This window comes from Cryptomeria japonica, chromosome 4, assembly GCF_030272615.1.
Source record: "Cryptomeria japonica chromosome 4, Sugi_1.0, whole genome shotgun sequence".
In the NCBI taxonomy this organism is placed as follows: Eukaryota; Viridiplantae; Streptophyta; class Pinopsida; order Cupressales; family Cupressaceae; genus Cryptomeria; species Cryptomeria japonica.
Window position 1 is genome coordinate 517,864,749 of NC_081408.1, and position 15,490 is coordinate 517,880,238.

Below are 15,490 nucleotides of genomic sequence, written 5' to 3' on the forward strand. Positions count from 1 at the left end.
AATTTTCTACCACTTGGACAACGTTTAGAGGAGTCAAGATTTAGTTTAGACTCATTTTTAGCAATATTTCAGCTTGTTTTAATTAATTTCATACTGTAATTTCACCCAAAAACCCTAGTTTTGGGTTTATGGATTTTTATTTTCAAACTCTATATAAATCCTCCTTTTGATTGTAATAAGGGGTTGAAAATTTTGCATAGACATTCCGGTGAAATATTAATACAACTTTGGTGTGAAATGTCTGCCAAATCTTGTGAAGTGTGGATGAATTTTACTCATATTTTAGTATTTAAGTTTGTGTTATTTATTCAAACATCTTAGTAAATGGTATTTTTGACTATTGAATAATTCAAGAGTAAGGAATAACTTAGCTACAATGAATTTCCAAGAGCATATTGGGAATTTTGTCTTGCATGCACGCACATGGGTAATGGCTTTGCAATGTGATGGGCTTTGAAAATTATTGTGGTATTATTTTGTTTCTGTAGATGATTACATCATATTTTCATATTTAGAACACCATATGGTGTTGTTATGGGTTGTATGGTGTCCTAAGGGGTCATATGGCATCCTATCACCCCTTAGGACACCTTATGGTGTTGTTATGGGCCGTATGGTGTCTTAAGGGGTCATATGGTGTCCTAAGGGGTCATAGGACACCATATGACCTCTTAGGAAACAATATGACCTCTAATGACACCTAAGGGGTCATATGGTGGGCTAATAAAATAATATATTATTTAATGTTGTGAACAGAACATCATACAATAGAACATCAGTAGTTTAGTTTTGATATAGCTAAGTTAGACCATTTTTAGCATAAGAGAGACTGCAAGTGAACAAACAACAAGGCTTCACTAAAAATCAAGTGTAAGAGCTTGACCTAAACCTAAGAGTACTGCCTTTCTAAAACATATGATGCTATGAAATTTGCAAGGTTATAAGACTGATCTCGATTATGACTATAGGAATTACACACTTGATTTCTTTAATGGGTATGTACCCTTCCAAGCCTTTTGACAAGTGATGATCATCATATACTACCACTACCATGCTTACAACAAACTTTAATTTCTTTAGGTGACAGGCATTGTGTAACAACATGGGAACTCTTGCATACCCACCACTATCATTCTCCATGACATCATCTGTGTGACTCTCCCTCTTTCTCTTTCTACCGGTTGTTTCTTTCTAAAAAACATATTGCAGGTAGTCTAACTCATCATTTTGCTTTGTTGACACTATTTTCCACATCTGCTTTGCTCATTAAAAACACATTCGAGAAGAATATTGCTGCAGGTTTCCTTGTTTGTCACGATAATGCACCCGTGGTTCAATTCAGACCCTTCTTCCTCCTATTCAATATACACACACAAATCCACCAGTCAATTTTCTTAGGAGAGCATACATGATAAAAATCAAAGAGGAAGTTGCAAACAAGAAATAAATTCACTCACTTCTATAGAAGTGCAGACACAGTTGCAGTGGGGTATGGAGGGAGGGAGGGAGAGAAGAAGAGAGAGAGGGATGGGGTATGGAGGAAGGGAGAAGGGGAGAGAGGGAGAGAGAGAGAGAGAGAGGGATGGGGTATGGAGGAAGGGAGAAGGGGAGAGAGAGAGAGAGAGAGAGAGAGAGGCACCTTGTACGTGCTTGAGAGGGGGAGACGATACACTTATATGTGTGTATATATATACTTAACATATTATATATTATTATATACATATATATATATAAATATTATATATTATATATAAAAATTATATACTATATGCGTATACACATATAATATATACAATATCATATTATACACACCCAAAATTTAAACAAGCGTAGCGCGTATGCACTATTTATAGTAAACATAGCGCATACGCACTGTTTATAATAAACATAGCGCGTACGCGCATCTTACACCATGAGTACCCCATTCACGCTTTTGACTGTTTAGGCTTGGAAATAGGCCTGGATAACAAAGCTACAGTTTGGAAGTTTGATTTCCCTCCATTTCCCTCATTTTTGACGTGTTTTATTTTATCAACTTGGTTTATTGACTTTGTCATCATCAGGTTTACACTTCATCAAGTGGGTATTTCTAAAATTGCCACCATATTTTCACCCATCTTCGAAGCTTTCTAACCATATAATTTTTTTAAAATTTGAAAAACAATAACATATTATTATTGAATTTCTTTTACCAGTGTCTCCATAGTTCTCACAGACATAGGTACACCATTTTTTTAATAACTTTTGATATAATTATCCAAATTTTAAAAACTTTATATATTATTGTAGTGAAATTTATTCTTTACAATTTAGAAAAAATAAAAATGTATTTTCAATTTGTTTAGTGCAACTTATGCTTCGTGCAAAAACAGGTACCTAATTTTCAGGATGTGCTCGATTGGAAAATTCATAAAAAAAAATACTCAACAAAAAATTACAAAAAAATACACATCTTCTAGTGCTCACTCTTAACTATCTTTCTGCCAAAAGATTTGTCAAAATACTAAATCTAACTATGAATTTTTTGATGCGCACGTCAGACACTATGTTATGTTTTTTTTGAAAAAATCAGGGTCTATTTTTCGTACGCAAAGGATTTGACCCTCTTAATCTTATCCAATTTTTGTTCTTTGATTATCTTCATATCTTGAGTGGATGACTTTCAAATTTTGCCTCCAAGTTTAGGCTCACCTGATTCCAGAAAAAAAAAAGTGTCCACTTATACCCCCCTTTTTTACCACCATCTTTGTGCACTTACCCATCATCTTGTAACCAACTTACCTTGTAAGGACAAGGGTGCTCAAACCTCTTCAATCCAAGCTTCACTACCATCTCTTAAGATACCAAGTTATCAGTTCTTCCACTATCCACAATAACCTTGCAACACTTACCACCTTATTTGCACACAATCCGGAAAAGACTCTTTCTCTGAGTAGGTCTAATATCTTCACTACTCTGCTCCATCATGACTCTTCTAAACATAAGGGATTCTCCTTGCTCTAGTGCACAGTCAACTCCTGTAACTTATCCTTCTGTTTCGTCATTTGCCACACAACTTCTTTTCATTCCCTGCTTACATTCATAAAATCTATGTCCAATTTCTCCACTTGGAACATTTATCAGGAAATTCTCTGTTGGTACTGCCACTACCTTTTCTTTGTGTTTTTTGTTCTGGTTCTTTACTCCACTTAGGTTTTGATTCTTCTTCAGCATTCTACTTCTTTGTACTCATCTACCCCTTGAATATCTCCTTCCCTCTAGGGTTATTCGGTTGTCTTCTTCTCACCTTCTCCTTAGCCTTCAAAGCATATCGGTAAGCTTCTTCAACTATGGAAACCCTCAACATACTTATCTCATCCTGAATGTTAAATGCAAGTCCATTTATGTACCTCAACACCTTTTATCTATCAATCTCTCTATGTCCAAATCTAATAATCACCTTGTAGAAATCCGCAATATACTCTTTCACAGTCATGTTTCTCTGTTTAATGTTCTGCAACTTCTTGAACAAATCCAACTCATAGTTTCCCAGTATGAACTTGGCCTTCAATCTTGCAACCATCTGTCTCCACTGGGTAATCTTTATTTTCATCATTCTCCACTTTGTCTCTCTGTAATTCTTTCCACCATAATGCAACATGCCCTTTCAACTTAGTTTGTGTCAATCGGACTCTCTACGGGTCCTTGACATCCTCAAATTCAAAGTCATCCTCTAACTCTCTGATCCAATCAATCAGATCCTCTAGGTTCAACATTCCATAAAAGTTTGAAACCTCCACTTTATGAACTTTACTCGCTTGCGCCACTTCTATCAGGAATCTTTCCTCTCTTCCGTCTTCTAGTCCTTCAACCTCTTCTACCTCAAGCTCTTCACCGACTTCTTCATACTCATCCTCACATTTCGGATTCCTCCGCAAACCAGCCAATGCGTCCTGGATTTCATTCCTCATCTCAATCTTGAAATCCTCCATCATCTACTCTACCCTCTGGGGGATTGTCCTTCTAGGTTGCATCTCCTCTTCTGCCCCAGTGAATTGCCTCAACTTGGCGATCTGACTACTGGTTTCAATTGCCTCTCACTCGATGATCTATTGAACACACGCACAACCTACCTCCAATCGATGATCTGTCCACCCAAAGGAATGCCTCAAGGTTCATAAACAACTCTTCCACCAATCGGTTCATAACCAACTCTGATACCAATTGATGCAGCCATGACCAATGAATCCTCAAAAGAGAATTGACTAACTTATGTAGCAAGAGCAACACAGTGAAAGCAACAATAAAATATATAAATATTACAAAAACATATCATATTATTATCTTAGAACCTCTGGAAACCAACCCATTATCATCATACAGTCATCATAGAACATCCGCTAGTCAACCAGTTACATGCAAGCTACATGTCAAATACAATCCATCTGGAACTCTAAGAATCAACCGGATCTCTAATCATTATTCTGATCTCTAATACCTCCACAAATGATTATATAATACCCTATATATACCCTTCGGAACATATCTGGGTCAGCCATAAAAGATTACATTTACCAATACAGGAAAATGAAACGTGTAACTAGGTTGACCCTAAGAATGAAAGAAATTCCTCCAAAAAATAACAACCAAGAAGTGCAGATCAATAGGAAGGTCGGCCACATGCCAAATAATATCAGACAAGGCCCCAAATAGATCCACACGCTAAGAAACCACTTCGAAAATGAAGGGAAACCAACCGGTAAGCTCAAGAACTATCCCAGAACCTAGAAACAGGCAAACCGGGAGCGATAACTAGCTGAAAAAGAATCCAAATGGACTGAAAATCTAGAATTAAGCACATGAACTAGCTTGAAAACTGAACATAGGATCTGCAATGAAAAGCAAGCAACTACCGATAGGAACACAAAAAACTGCACACTGAACTGAACAAGAACTAAACTGAAAGGAAATATTTTTGGTTGAAGCAAGATTGTTCATAGACTGGGGATGCTCCTGCATCAACTTAGAAAAAAGTTTCTAAAAAAAACAAACGTTTTATTGTACTTAGGTTGGTCAGACATACAACTACTTTTTATCTTTTTCCAAATTTTTTTGTACTACTGCATTGAAATTTCAAAGTTTCACCAAATAGATTTATTCTTTTTCAAAAAACAACTAGTAGCTTAGAAACTGCATTCAATTTGTTACAAATTATGTTCTAACATATTTTTTAAATTATGTTGATAACCTATTCAAATTTTCATGTCAAGTTGTCTAACTTTATTTTTTTGAATTTTCATTGCCACTTAAGGGTCTAGTTTGGCCTCTCATGATTCTACACATACCCTACCTAAAATGCATGCTTCATGTATACCACTAGGCTCTACTATGGTTGGAAAACCTCTAATCATACCCTTCTTAGACAAAAGACTCAAACCAACATAGCCTAGATGTCCATACCTTAGATGTCAAAGTCTAGAGGGGCCTTGAATGACTGCCTTGAAGATTGATTTTTGTTGTAGTGTTGTACATTTTCCATGCCTAGGAGGTGTAACGAAGGACTAAGATAAGAAATATGTCTCTATCCTCAAAGGAAATATTAGGTTCTTTGTCATTTGTCATTTGAATTGCTGCAACAATATTCTTTCTCTCATTCTTGTCAAAAATGACACATTCGCCCTTCTCCATTAGCACTTTTTAACCTCTTTGGATCAGTTGTCCAACACTCAAGAGATTGTGTGTAAGACTAGGAGAAAAATAAACATTGTTTATCTCCATCTTCTCACCTTTGTTGGTGTAAATAATAAAAGATTTCCCACAACTAGAACTATTCCATTATTCTCCACTTTAATCTCAAACTTGACATTTTTATCAATGAAAGAAAAGAAAATTTCTATACCACTCATGTGGTTGTTGCAAGCATTTTCCAAATACTATACTTCAATATTACCTTCCTCACTAATGTTGCACATGATGAAGGTTGTTGATTGATGAACTTCAGCTACATTTTCATCAACCACATTTGCACTTTTCTTTAACTAATTATGTTGCTTTTTTATAACATTCACTTGCTAAACGACCTAATTTATGATAATAATAACATTTGTCATTTCTCTTATCATACCTTTGACTTGAGTTGTTGTTCTTTTTGGCTAGTCTGGAGCTGCATTGAGAGCTCCATAATTTCCTCATCTAGAGTTGCCTCTTGAGCTTTGTTCAAAGCTATTTCTACCTCTCCCCCTACCTCTTACATTGACCTGAGTTGTAAAAGCTTGTTCTTGGAAAAAATTATAAACCTATTTAGGTAATGCTAGTGGGTTTGAAGGGAACCCATCAACTCATCCACCATCAACATAAAGAGGTCCTTTGCATCTTCAACAAAAATCACTATTACATAAACTTAAAGGATAGAATTCTAAATTTTTTCTTTGCAATCCTTTTCTCTTCCATTGTTTCACCAGTTGTCCTCAACTAGTTTATCAAATTAAACACTCTTGTGTGAAAATCTGAAATGGACTCATTGTCCTTCATTTGGAGAGTCTCAAAATCTCTTTGAAGCATTTGTAGCTTCACTAATCCAACTTTATTAGTCCATTTTAATTGGTTTAGAGGATTTCTCATGCTTCCTTTGAATATTTTTCTAGTACTATTCTGGGAAAGATGGACTTTATCAAGGCCGCCTCTATCAAACTCTATGCCTTAACATCTTTCCTCTTCGTCTCCTTCAACTAGATCTTCTAGTTGTTTGTGAGGGTTGCAAACTAAGCTGGGTCAGTCACATCCGTGAACCCTCTAACCATAAGCCCCCACATATAATTTGCAACCACAATGGTCTTCATCCTCTTTGCCCACACTATATAGTTTTGTCCACTAAAGGACGATGGTTGTTGCCAACTCTTACTATCTTCTCTATTCACGTGTCTAACACAATAAAACTTCAATACCTAGAAAAAATTCCTAACTCACTAAAGACTTAGTACCAACCTAGCTCTGGTACCCATTGATGGATTCATATCCCAGAAACCACAAAGTGCACAACTCTAATACTAATATGTAGGATCTAAAATCCCAAAACAATATAGAGACAAAGCTCTATTTCTCAATTAGTTGGGGATACACCCATATAAAATAAAACCCAAATAAATAAAGATGGAGACATGCTAATTTCCTTTTCTATTTAAATCATTTTTTTTTAATAAAATAAACATAAAAATTCAAATAACTTTTACAATTTAAGTTAGACATTCAAAATTATAGTCTAAAAAATATGAATCTTCATGATGAAAACTAATGATTAAAGATAATTCTCAAATCCTATCAAAATTATTTAACATGTGGTAGAACTAGTAATTGCTTTCATATTTTATCTATATGTTCATAACTTCATCTATCTCCATTCCTACTAGACATAATTTTTATATTTTTTATCTTGAAATGATTATTGTGTACATATTGGTGCTTGGCATCTACACTGTTTTTGCTAGTCTTACTATAGAACAGATCTGATGTTGAATACTAGATGTGTCCAATCCTAATTATATAGAGGTATATAAATTAATATAATTTTATAGTTTTAGAATTTTATAAATTAGTTTGTTAAATTGGTCATTAATAAAGTTCCAAAATACTAAAGCTTAGCTAGATGAAAACAAGAGGGCCAGTCAATTGTAATATGTAAACCCTTAAGAAGTAAATGGACCTTACATCATGTGCATGTAGTTGTATAGTTTTCTTAGGCTAAAACAAACAAACATGATTGAGAGCATCTAACCACTAGTAATATCTTGGGTAAATTGTTCAGCCTTTGCAAATACATATGCCCAAGCTAAATGGATTAAAAGACTTTTTGAATATCAGAGATAGTCTTTAAGTTTATGTTAGTAGTGTTTGTATATTATATGGATTAAAATTTTTAATTTTATCAAATATTATAATGGCTATTAGTTTTATACTATTTAAATGAATAGATCTTTTGCATATTACATATTATATTTAAGTCACAATTTTAGTGTTTTTATTAATTGTATTTGAATGGATTAAATGTTCTAATTGCTATAGCTATTAGCATTATCAATCATTATTTTGATGATTGAGATCGACACTTTTGCATTCTAATCTAATTAGTTTTCATTGTTTTTATTATATTATTTTCATTGTTCTAAATAGTAAATCTAGTGATTTGTTCATATTTATGAATGTTAAATAATTTTTGAATTTGATATCTCTCGGCATTTTTTACGTAATTTTTTTCAAAAAATATAAGTATGCTAGTATTTTTATTATTGTTATATGTCACTAATTAATAGATTTTGTTAAGGCACTCATGTTATTATATTCCACCTTTTACTCTCACTATAACTCCATCTTTTGGTCTAATGAAGATGGATAAACATGAAATTATGAACATAACTTAACACAAAAATAACTCACTCCACGTCATACATTAACTATCACTCCACGTCATAGATTAACTATCACTCCACGTCATACATTAACTATCACATCACAGGCTGTGGAAGAAGATTGTGTCTAAATCCCACTCCTGGTAACAAACATTAAAGCTCAGTTCAATTGTCAATGTACCTCTATCACAACCAAAATCTCCCCATTTCATATAATCGAACATTTAATAATCCCAATGCCGAATTGAAGCCTGATGAGTCCCGAATTCCACCAAAAAATTTATGGTTTTTCATGCAATTTGTTAATCCCCTGGTCCCAGATCTAACTTTAACAGAACAAATTATGTAAACTAGCTAGTGGGTTCTCACCTTACCGTGATAAGTGGTAAAGGTGATGAGTTGAGCCAAGCCTTGGAATGTTCACACGTCGCCTGCAAGTCTAGGCTGTGGCCTTAAAAGATCATAAATAACACTTCTAGTGATTATGTAGCTGTCCCTTTGATGCTTTTTTTCCATTATGCTTTATGATATACGTGTTTTTCTGTCCTTTCCACTGACCTATTGAATCTCCCGAGAGATTGGAATCCTGCCCAGTGTGCCCACCTAGTCATTCATTCGTAAACTTTGCCTGCTATTAGTTATCAGTTAAGCATCCTTATCCATGCATTGATTTTTTCAAATTTTACCCAGCTTTATTTGACGAGATGATTTTGGCACCCTATAAATCAAGGCCTAGTTCAACCAAGTTATAGTGTCACAGATCTGTTTTGCTGCTACAATCAATCTTTGCAATGGGTGGCTGTTCTTTCTTGTCATGTTGCTTTCTTTTTGCTTTTCTGATGGTGTGCTCCCATGCTTCCCACCATGTCTGGGACGAAACCAGTTTGGAGGACCTCCAAAAGGCCAAGCCAAGCCCTATATTTAATCTGTCTATCTCCAATTTTCATAAGACAGCCTATCACTTTCAGCCTCTGAAGAATTGGATGAACGGTATGTGTAGAATTATGGATTTTGCAAAGGTGTTTTTTTTTGGTGAGCAATTTTATGTAACTTAGAATTATGAATGTTATATTTTTCCTGGTAATGAGGGTTATTTGTTTTAACAAATGTTTCATGCTGATCTGGATGTATTTAATATGTGCATGGAGCAACGATGAAGACCCCAATGGTGAGTATAAATAACATATCTTAATCTATTCTTTATTTGATAGTTTATTTTTTCTATAAAAGTGCATTCTAAAATAGGGTTTGAATTCTGCAGCCCCATTTTTCTACAAGGGCTACTACCATCTGTTCTACCAATATAATCCCTTTTCAGCTGTTTGGGGGTTGATTAGATGGGGGCATGCAGTTTCTAGAGATTTGATAAATTGGGAGCACTTGCCTGGAGCAGCTCTGTACCCAGATGAATGGTATGACATTAATGGTGCTTGGTCTGGATCTGCAACAAAAATGCAAGAGGGTGGTGCTCCTGTTATTTTGTACACGGGCAGCACCAATGTCTTTGTACAAGTTACAAACATGGCAGTTCCTAAGGATCCCTCAGACCCTTTACTAAGGGAGTGGAAGAAAGTTCCAGAGAATCCTATCATGATGCCTGAGGGTATTATCAATAGCAGTTCATTCAGAGACCCAACTACAGCCTGGTTGGGATCAGACGACATATGGCGAGTACTGGTGGGGAATAAGAGAGATAAGCAGAAGAGAGGAATGGCTTTGCTTTACAAAAGCAAGGATTTCAAGAAATGGGTCAAGGCAAAACACCCACTTCATTCTGCAAAGCATTTTGGAATGTGGGAATGTCCTGATTTTTACCCTGTTTCCCTCCATGGCAATGATGACCTTGATGCATCTGTTGAGGGTCCTTTTCTGAAACATGTGCTGAAGAACAGTTTGGATGATTCCAAGGTAGACTATTACACTGTGGGCAAGTATTTCCCTAAATTGGAAAGATATGTGCCTGACAATGGATCTGTGGAGGGCCCAAATGGGCTTAGATATGATTATGGCAAATTTTATGCCTCGAAAACATTTTATGATGATAATAAGGGAAGAAGGATTTTGTGGGGATGGATTAATGAGTCTGACAGTGTGGCAGACGATATCACCAAAGGATGGGCTTCCGTTCAGGTGATCCTGAAAATATCTTTAAGACACAAATTGATGTATTCAAGGGCAGCATTAAATATTAATTTCCACGTGACTACTGTGAATAACTTTTGCAGGGTTTATGTGGGCTTTATAATTTTGATTGCAGGGGATACCGAGGATTGTAAGGCTTGACAGTAGCAGCAGGAGCAGTCTCATTCAATGGCCTGTGTCCGAGGTGGAAGCTTTGAGGGGCACAAGTGTAACAAAACATAATGTGGTATTAAAGAGAGGATCAGTCATGAAGATAGATGGACTAAATTCAGGAGCAGCACAGGTAAGTACATAATCAAAGTGGGGTAGCAAAATGTTCACGTGAATGATATAAGATCTTCTAAAAATTTAATATTGGGTTTTTGTATACAGGTCGATGTGGAAGTTGAATTCAAGTTAGATAATAAAGTCGAAGACCATGTCTATGAAACAGTGGAGGACATGGATGTTTTTACCAATGCCCAAAAGTTGTGCAGCAGGGGTAAAAATGTTGAAGGGACTGCACAGGGATTTGGTCTAATGGTTTTGGCATCGGATGATCTGAGAGAAAGAAGCGTTGTATCTTTCAGATTTTTCAAACAAAAATCAGACGACCGGATAAGGAAAGTGGCTTTGTGTGTCGACCAAAGCAGGTTATGACTCATTCACTCTGCACTGTTTGTATTCAATGATTAACTTTAGATTCCTTTTCTGAATGATTAACTGTCACTCTGATTAGATGGTTACAATGATATAATGGACAGGTCATCTTTAGACACTGATATGGACAAAACAAGCTATGGAGGATTTGTAAACCTGTCTCCTCATCAGAAATCCCTCTCTCTGCGAGTTCTGGTAAGAATATTTTAATTATCAGTAGATTTACAATCTGGGATCTCTTAAGACATCAAATTTCTACAATCCATGAAATTGATCATATCTACTTCTAGATTAGATTGTGTGCTAATTTTTGCATCGACATTTTGAATCACTGAACACTCTTATGACCAACCTGGTGTCTTCCATTTTCTTAAAGCTTTGATTTCTTTCTGATTGAAAGTTAAATGATGTAGTGTAACTGTATGAACAGGTGGATCACAGTATAATAGAGAGCTTTGCAGAGGGGGGCAAAACTTGCATCACATCAAGGAGCTATCCCATGTTGGCAGTGAATGAGAATGCCCATTTATTCGTGTTTAATAATGGAGACTCAAATGTTATTATACGCAGGTTGACAGCATGGCACATGAAAGAGGCCCGTCAACAATATTCATCAATTCTGTAGAGAATAACATTACGTGGACTGTAATTATTTTGCAGTTTTGCTTGATTTTACAGTCTAAAACACGTGAGCTGATTACACGTGAAATTTTCTATTGTGATGTTTGTGTTGGTATTCTGACAGCCTGTTTGTGTGCTGCCTTTTGACCTTTTTGATCAGATTTGCTATCCATTTTGTATTGTACTACAACAGTTATAATGTTAGAAACCAGCTATTCTGCGACTGTCAGTTATTTTGTTAGTTGTGCCTTTTAAGGTTGGCGCTTTTTTCCAAATGGCGCATTATTTTCTTTTCGGTTTATTAAAAAAAATTATAAAATTATTATTTATTAAAAATATTTTAAAATCACCTTCAAAAGATCATGTCATATGAAGGTTCTGTTTAAACTAATTTGTGTTTAGTTTTATTTCTTATTTCTACTATATCCAGATAATTTTCATTTATTCTTGTTACAATTTTATTTTATATTTAAATGAATTAGGAAAAATATTTATAATCAAGAAGAATGAATTTAAATAAATATCTTAAGTATATCTTTTTTATAAGAATACCAGTTTTCACTTATTTTATATAGAATTTTTTTAGAATTATTTATTGACTAAAAGAGTTATTAAAAGAGATATTAGGATGAAATCTATTTTTAAGGAGCAAGGTCTCATGAAGTATAAATTAGTGGTATAAGATTAATTGGAATCTTATCCTAAAAAATTGACCCCACTTTTTAGGGCAATCTTATCTTAAAAAAATTGACCCCACTTTTTAGGGCAGTAAATTTGAGTCAATAGAAAATGTGGAGGTTAGAAATTTCTCCACTAGCTTAAATATATTTTTCCAATCATTTGTCAATCAATTAATTATTTTTTAAATATTTATTTTTCCACATGAATTGATTATGCTATATAACAAAATTCACGCGACCCGAATTTCCATAAATTTTGGAGCTCAAGCTTTAAAAATTGCACTACAAAATTCATGGGATCATTCCAAATAAAATATCTTAATAAAAATTATACTCATTGAAGCTCCTCTCTATGGGACCCACCCTTACAATTGAAACATGAAAGTAGGTGTAAAGATTTTTTTTGTAAAGATAAGAATAGAATAATATAAAACCGGTATACTTATCTTTAAAATAAATATATGTAAATTATGTGGAGAGATATTTTTTTTTTATAGGATGGATATTTAATGTTGATTATTATTATTTTTAACAATTAAGATAAATGTTCAAATAGGAAAACAATCTGGGTTAGGAATTATATTTGAATAAATAAAATTTTAAAGCATTGTTGACATAAAGATAATGTTAAGCATAGCTGGCATAAATGTAAAGGAGAGCATGTAATTGACATAATGGTAAATGAGATTGAGGAAAAAGTTAATTGTAAACAAATTTATATATTTTAATTAAAAAATATAATGATAATCAAGTAAAATAAAATTGATGTAAATGTTCAAATAGGAAAGCAATTTGGGTTAGGAATTATATCTGAATTAATAGAATGTTAAGTGTTATTGACATAAAGGTAAATGAGATGGAGGAAAAAGTTAATTGTAAACAAATTCATATATTTTACTAATGTATTTAAAAACCAATAATCTTTGAATTAATAGAATGTTAAGCATAGTTGGCATAAATGTATTTAGGAGAGCATGCAGTTGACATAAAGATAAATGAGACTTAAAAAAAAGATAATTGTAGACAAACTCATATTTTAATTAAAAATTATAATGATAATCAAGTAAAATAAAATTGATTTGATTACTAAATTTTGAATATTTGTGAATATTGTAGCACTATTTAAACAACTTGCTATATATATTGAATTGATTAATACTTTTTACAGTAATTATTTTTCAAGGTTTTCAATATGTCTTCTTCTCTTTTTCCAATTTCCTTTAAAAAAATTAAATTAATTTATATGCCCACAAGTTGGTGAAGAGAAATCATAAGCCATTTTTTACAGCTTCCAATCAATGTAGGAGTACATTCATACTTAGATATGAAAGTGGCTAAGAATTTAGAGGTAGAGTTTCTTGAATTGTCTTTGGAGATGTTGAGAATTGATTGAGATAAGTTTGATTCAGTGGACACGTTTAGTAAGGTTATGGGTTCTCATTTTAAACATATGCTACACATTGAAGATTATTGGGCTAATTGCATAGATGATCATGAAGTCCAAGTCAGGGACTACTATAGGCTGAGCTTGGATTTGGTAGTCAAGGCGGAAAATTTATGGGTTTTTGAACAACTCAAAAAAGCTGATGATGGGAATGTTTTACATCCTCTATATATTTTTTTTTAAAATATCAATTCATCATTTCGACCCCAAACTAGTAGAGAAAGAGGATATCAAACTAAGAGCTAAGGATGCATTGCATTGGACCAAGAAATGGATGGGTAATCTATACCCTATGCATCTGGTTCATCTAGTGGAGACTCCATCATAGGGAGATCCAACTGCTACAGCAAAAGAGAAGAAAACTCTATGACCCCCTTCCTTTAGGAAGTATTCACATGCATGAAACCCAATAGATCATGTTAGACCTTATGTGGAGCAACTTCCTTCGAAGGTGCATAAAAAGATGCAACAAAAGAAGATAGAACAAGTTGCACCTTCCCCAACCAATCCTCCCCAATTTGGTAAGAGAAAGGACCCTCCTAGTGCATCGACTACCTAACTCCTTTAGTACATCAAAGGACTAGATCAACTACTGTAAAGGATGAATAAAAGGGGGAAGTAAGGGTTGCCTTAGTAGAATGGACTAAGGTATTTAGAAGATTAGGGGTGCCTCCAATTAATATAATAAGAGACTGGTTGAAGGAAGAAGAGGAGGAAGACCCTAACCCACAATTGATTAGGAAAAAAAGAACAAGGATGGAATCCTCACAACAAGAACAAGAGAACCCTGCCTCACAAACTTCTAATGTCCCACAAGTCTCCACTCTCTAGGGAGAAGGTCCTTTGCCATCTTCATCTACAGAACCTTCATCTCAAGAGCTACCTCAAGATACTATCTTGTATGAAGACAGATACCGAGGCTGAGCTTCAAAAGGAGGAAGAACCACAACAACAGGTTCATGAAGAAGAACAAGAGGAGAGAATTGAGATCAATGAACTAGTGCTTGAAGTGCATCATGAACACATAGAGTTTCCTTTGGGCCAAGAACAATAAACATATCATAAAGCTACTCCTAATGTTGAAGTTTTTGATAATGTAACTAAGGATGTTTTTACCTTCTATGGTAGGTAAGGACTTGGGTGAAGTGGAAGGAGGGAGCCAAGATATTCCTCCTACTGGCTCCCAACAACAAATTGATCAAATTATGAACATGGGAAACAAAGTGTTATAAATGAACAAATGCAAGAAGATGTGTAAGAAGAACTCCTACAACAACAAGGCTCATTTTGAGAGACCCGTAAAGCATATAGGAAAGGAAAAGCATGATGAAGAAGAGAAGTGAGAAGAAGAACAAGACCAACAACACCAAGACTCTAAAGATGCCTTGCAAATAAGAGGAGAAAGAACTAGTTCCACTCCTACCTAGCTTGCACAATCAATTGCTCATAGAGAAAGGAGATATAAGGAATTGACAAATACAAATTTCTCTATGCTAAAAAAAACCTTCAAGAGTCCTCAAACCAAAAATCGAGCAAGGAAATTAGTAGTAGTAACAATAGATGAATTCGAGCACCAAAAGGTC

The 15,490-nt window shown here is 34.5% G+C and overlaps 1 protein-coding gene across 2 annotated transcripts; it reads left to right on the forward strand.

Moving 5' to 3' along the window:
• Positions 1 to 8,955: 8,955 nt before the first annotated feature.
• On the forward strand, positions 8,956 to 12,006 carry LOC131031238 (beta-fructofuranosidase, insoluble isoenzyme CWINV2). 2 transcript variants are annotated; one of them, XM_057962293.2, is made up of 6 exons: positions 8,956 to 9,549; positions 9,643 to 10,511; positions 10,639 to 10,806; positions 10,896 to 11,155; positions 11,267 to 11,357; positions 11,593 to 12,006. In XM_057962293.2, exons 1-6 carry the CDS (start codon positions 9,441 to 9,443, stop codon positions 11,785 to 11,787), a joined length of 1,692 nt encoding a protein of 563 aa, XP_057818276.2. In that variant the 5' UTR covers positions 8,956 to 9,440; the 3' UTR covers positions 11,788 to 12,006. The 2 variants fall into 2 exon arrangements, with proteins under 2 accessions (XP_057818276.2, XP_057818277.2); XM_057962294.2 differs by having other exon boundaries at positions 8,957 to 9,549; positions 11,741 to 12,006.
• The last annotated feature ends 3,484 nt before the right edge of the window (positions 12,007 to 15,490 follow it).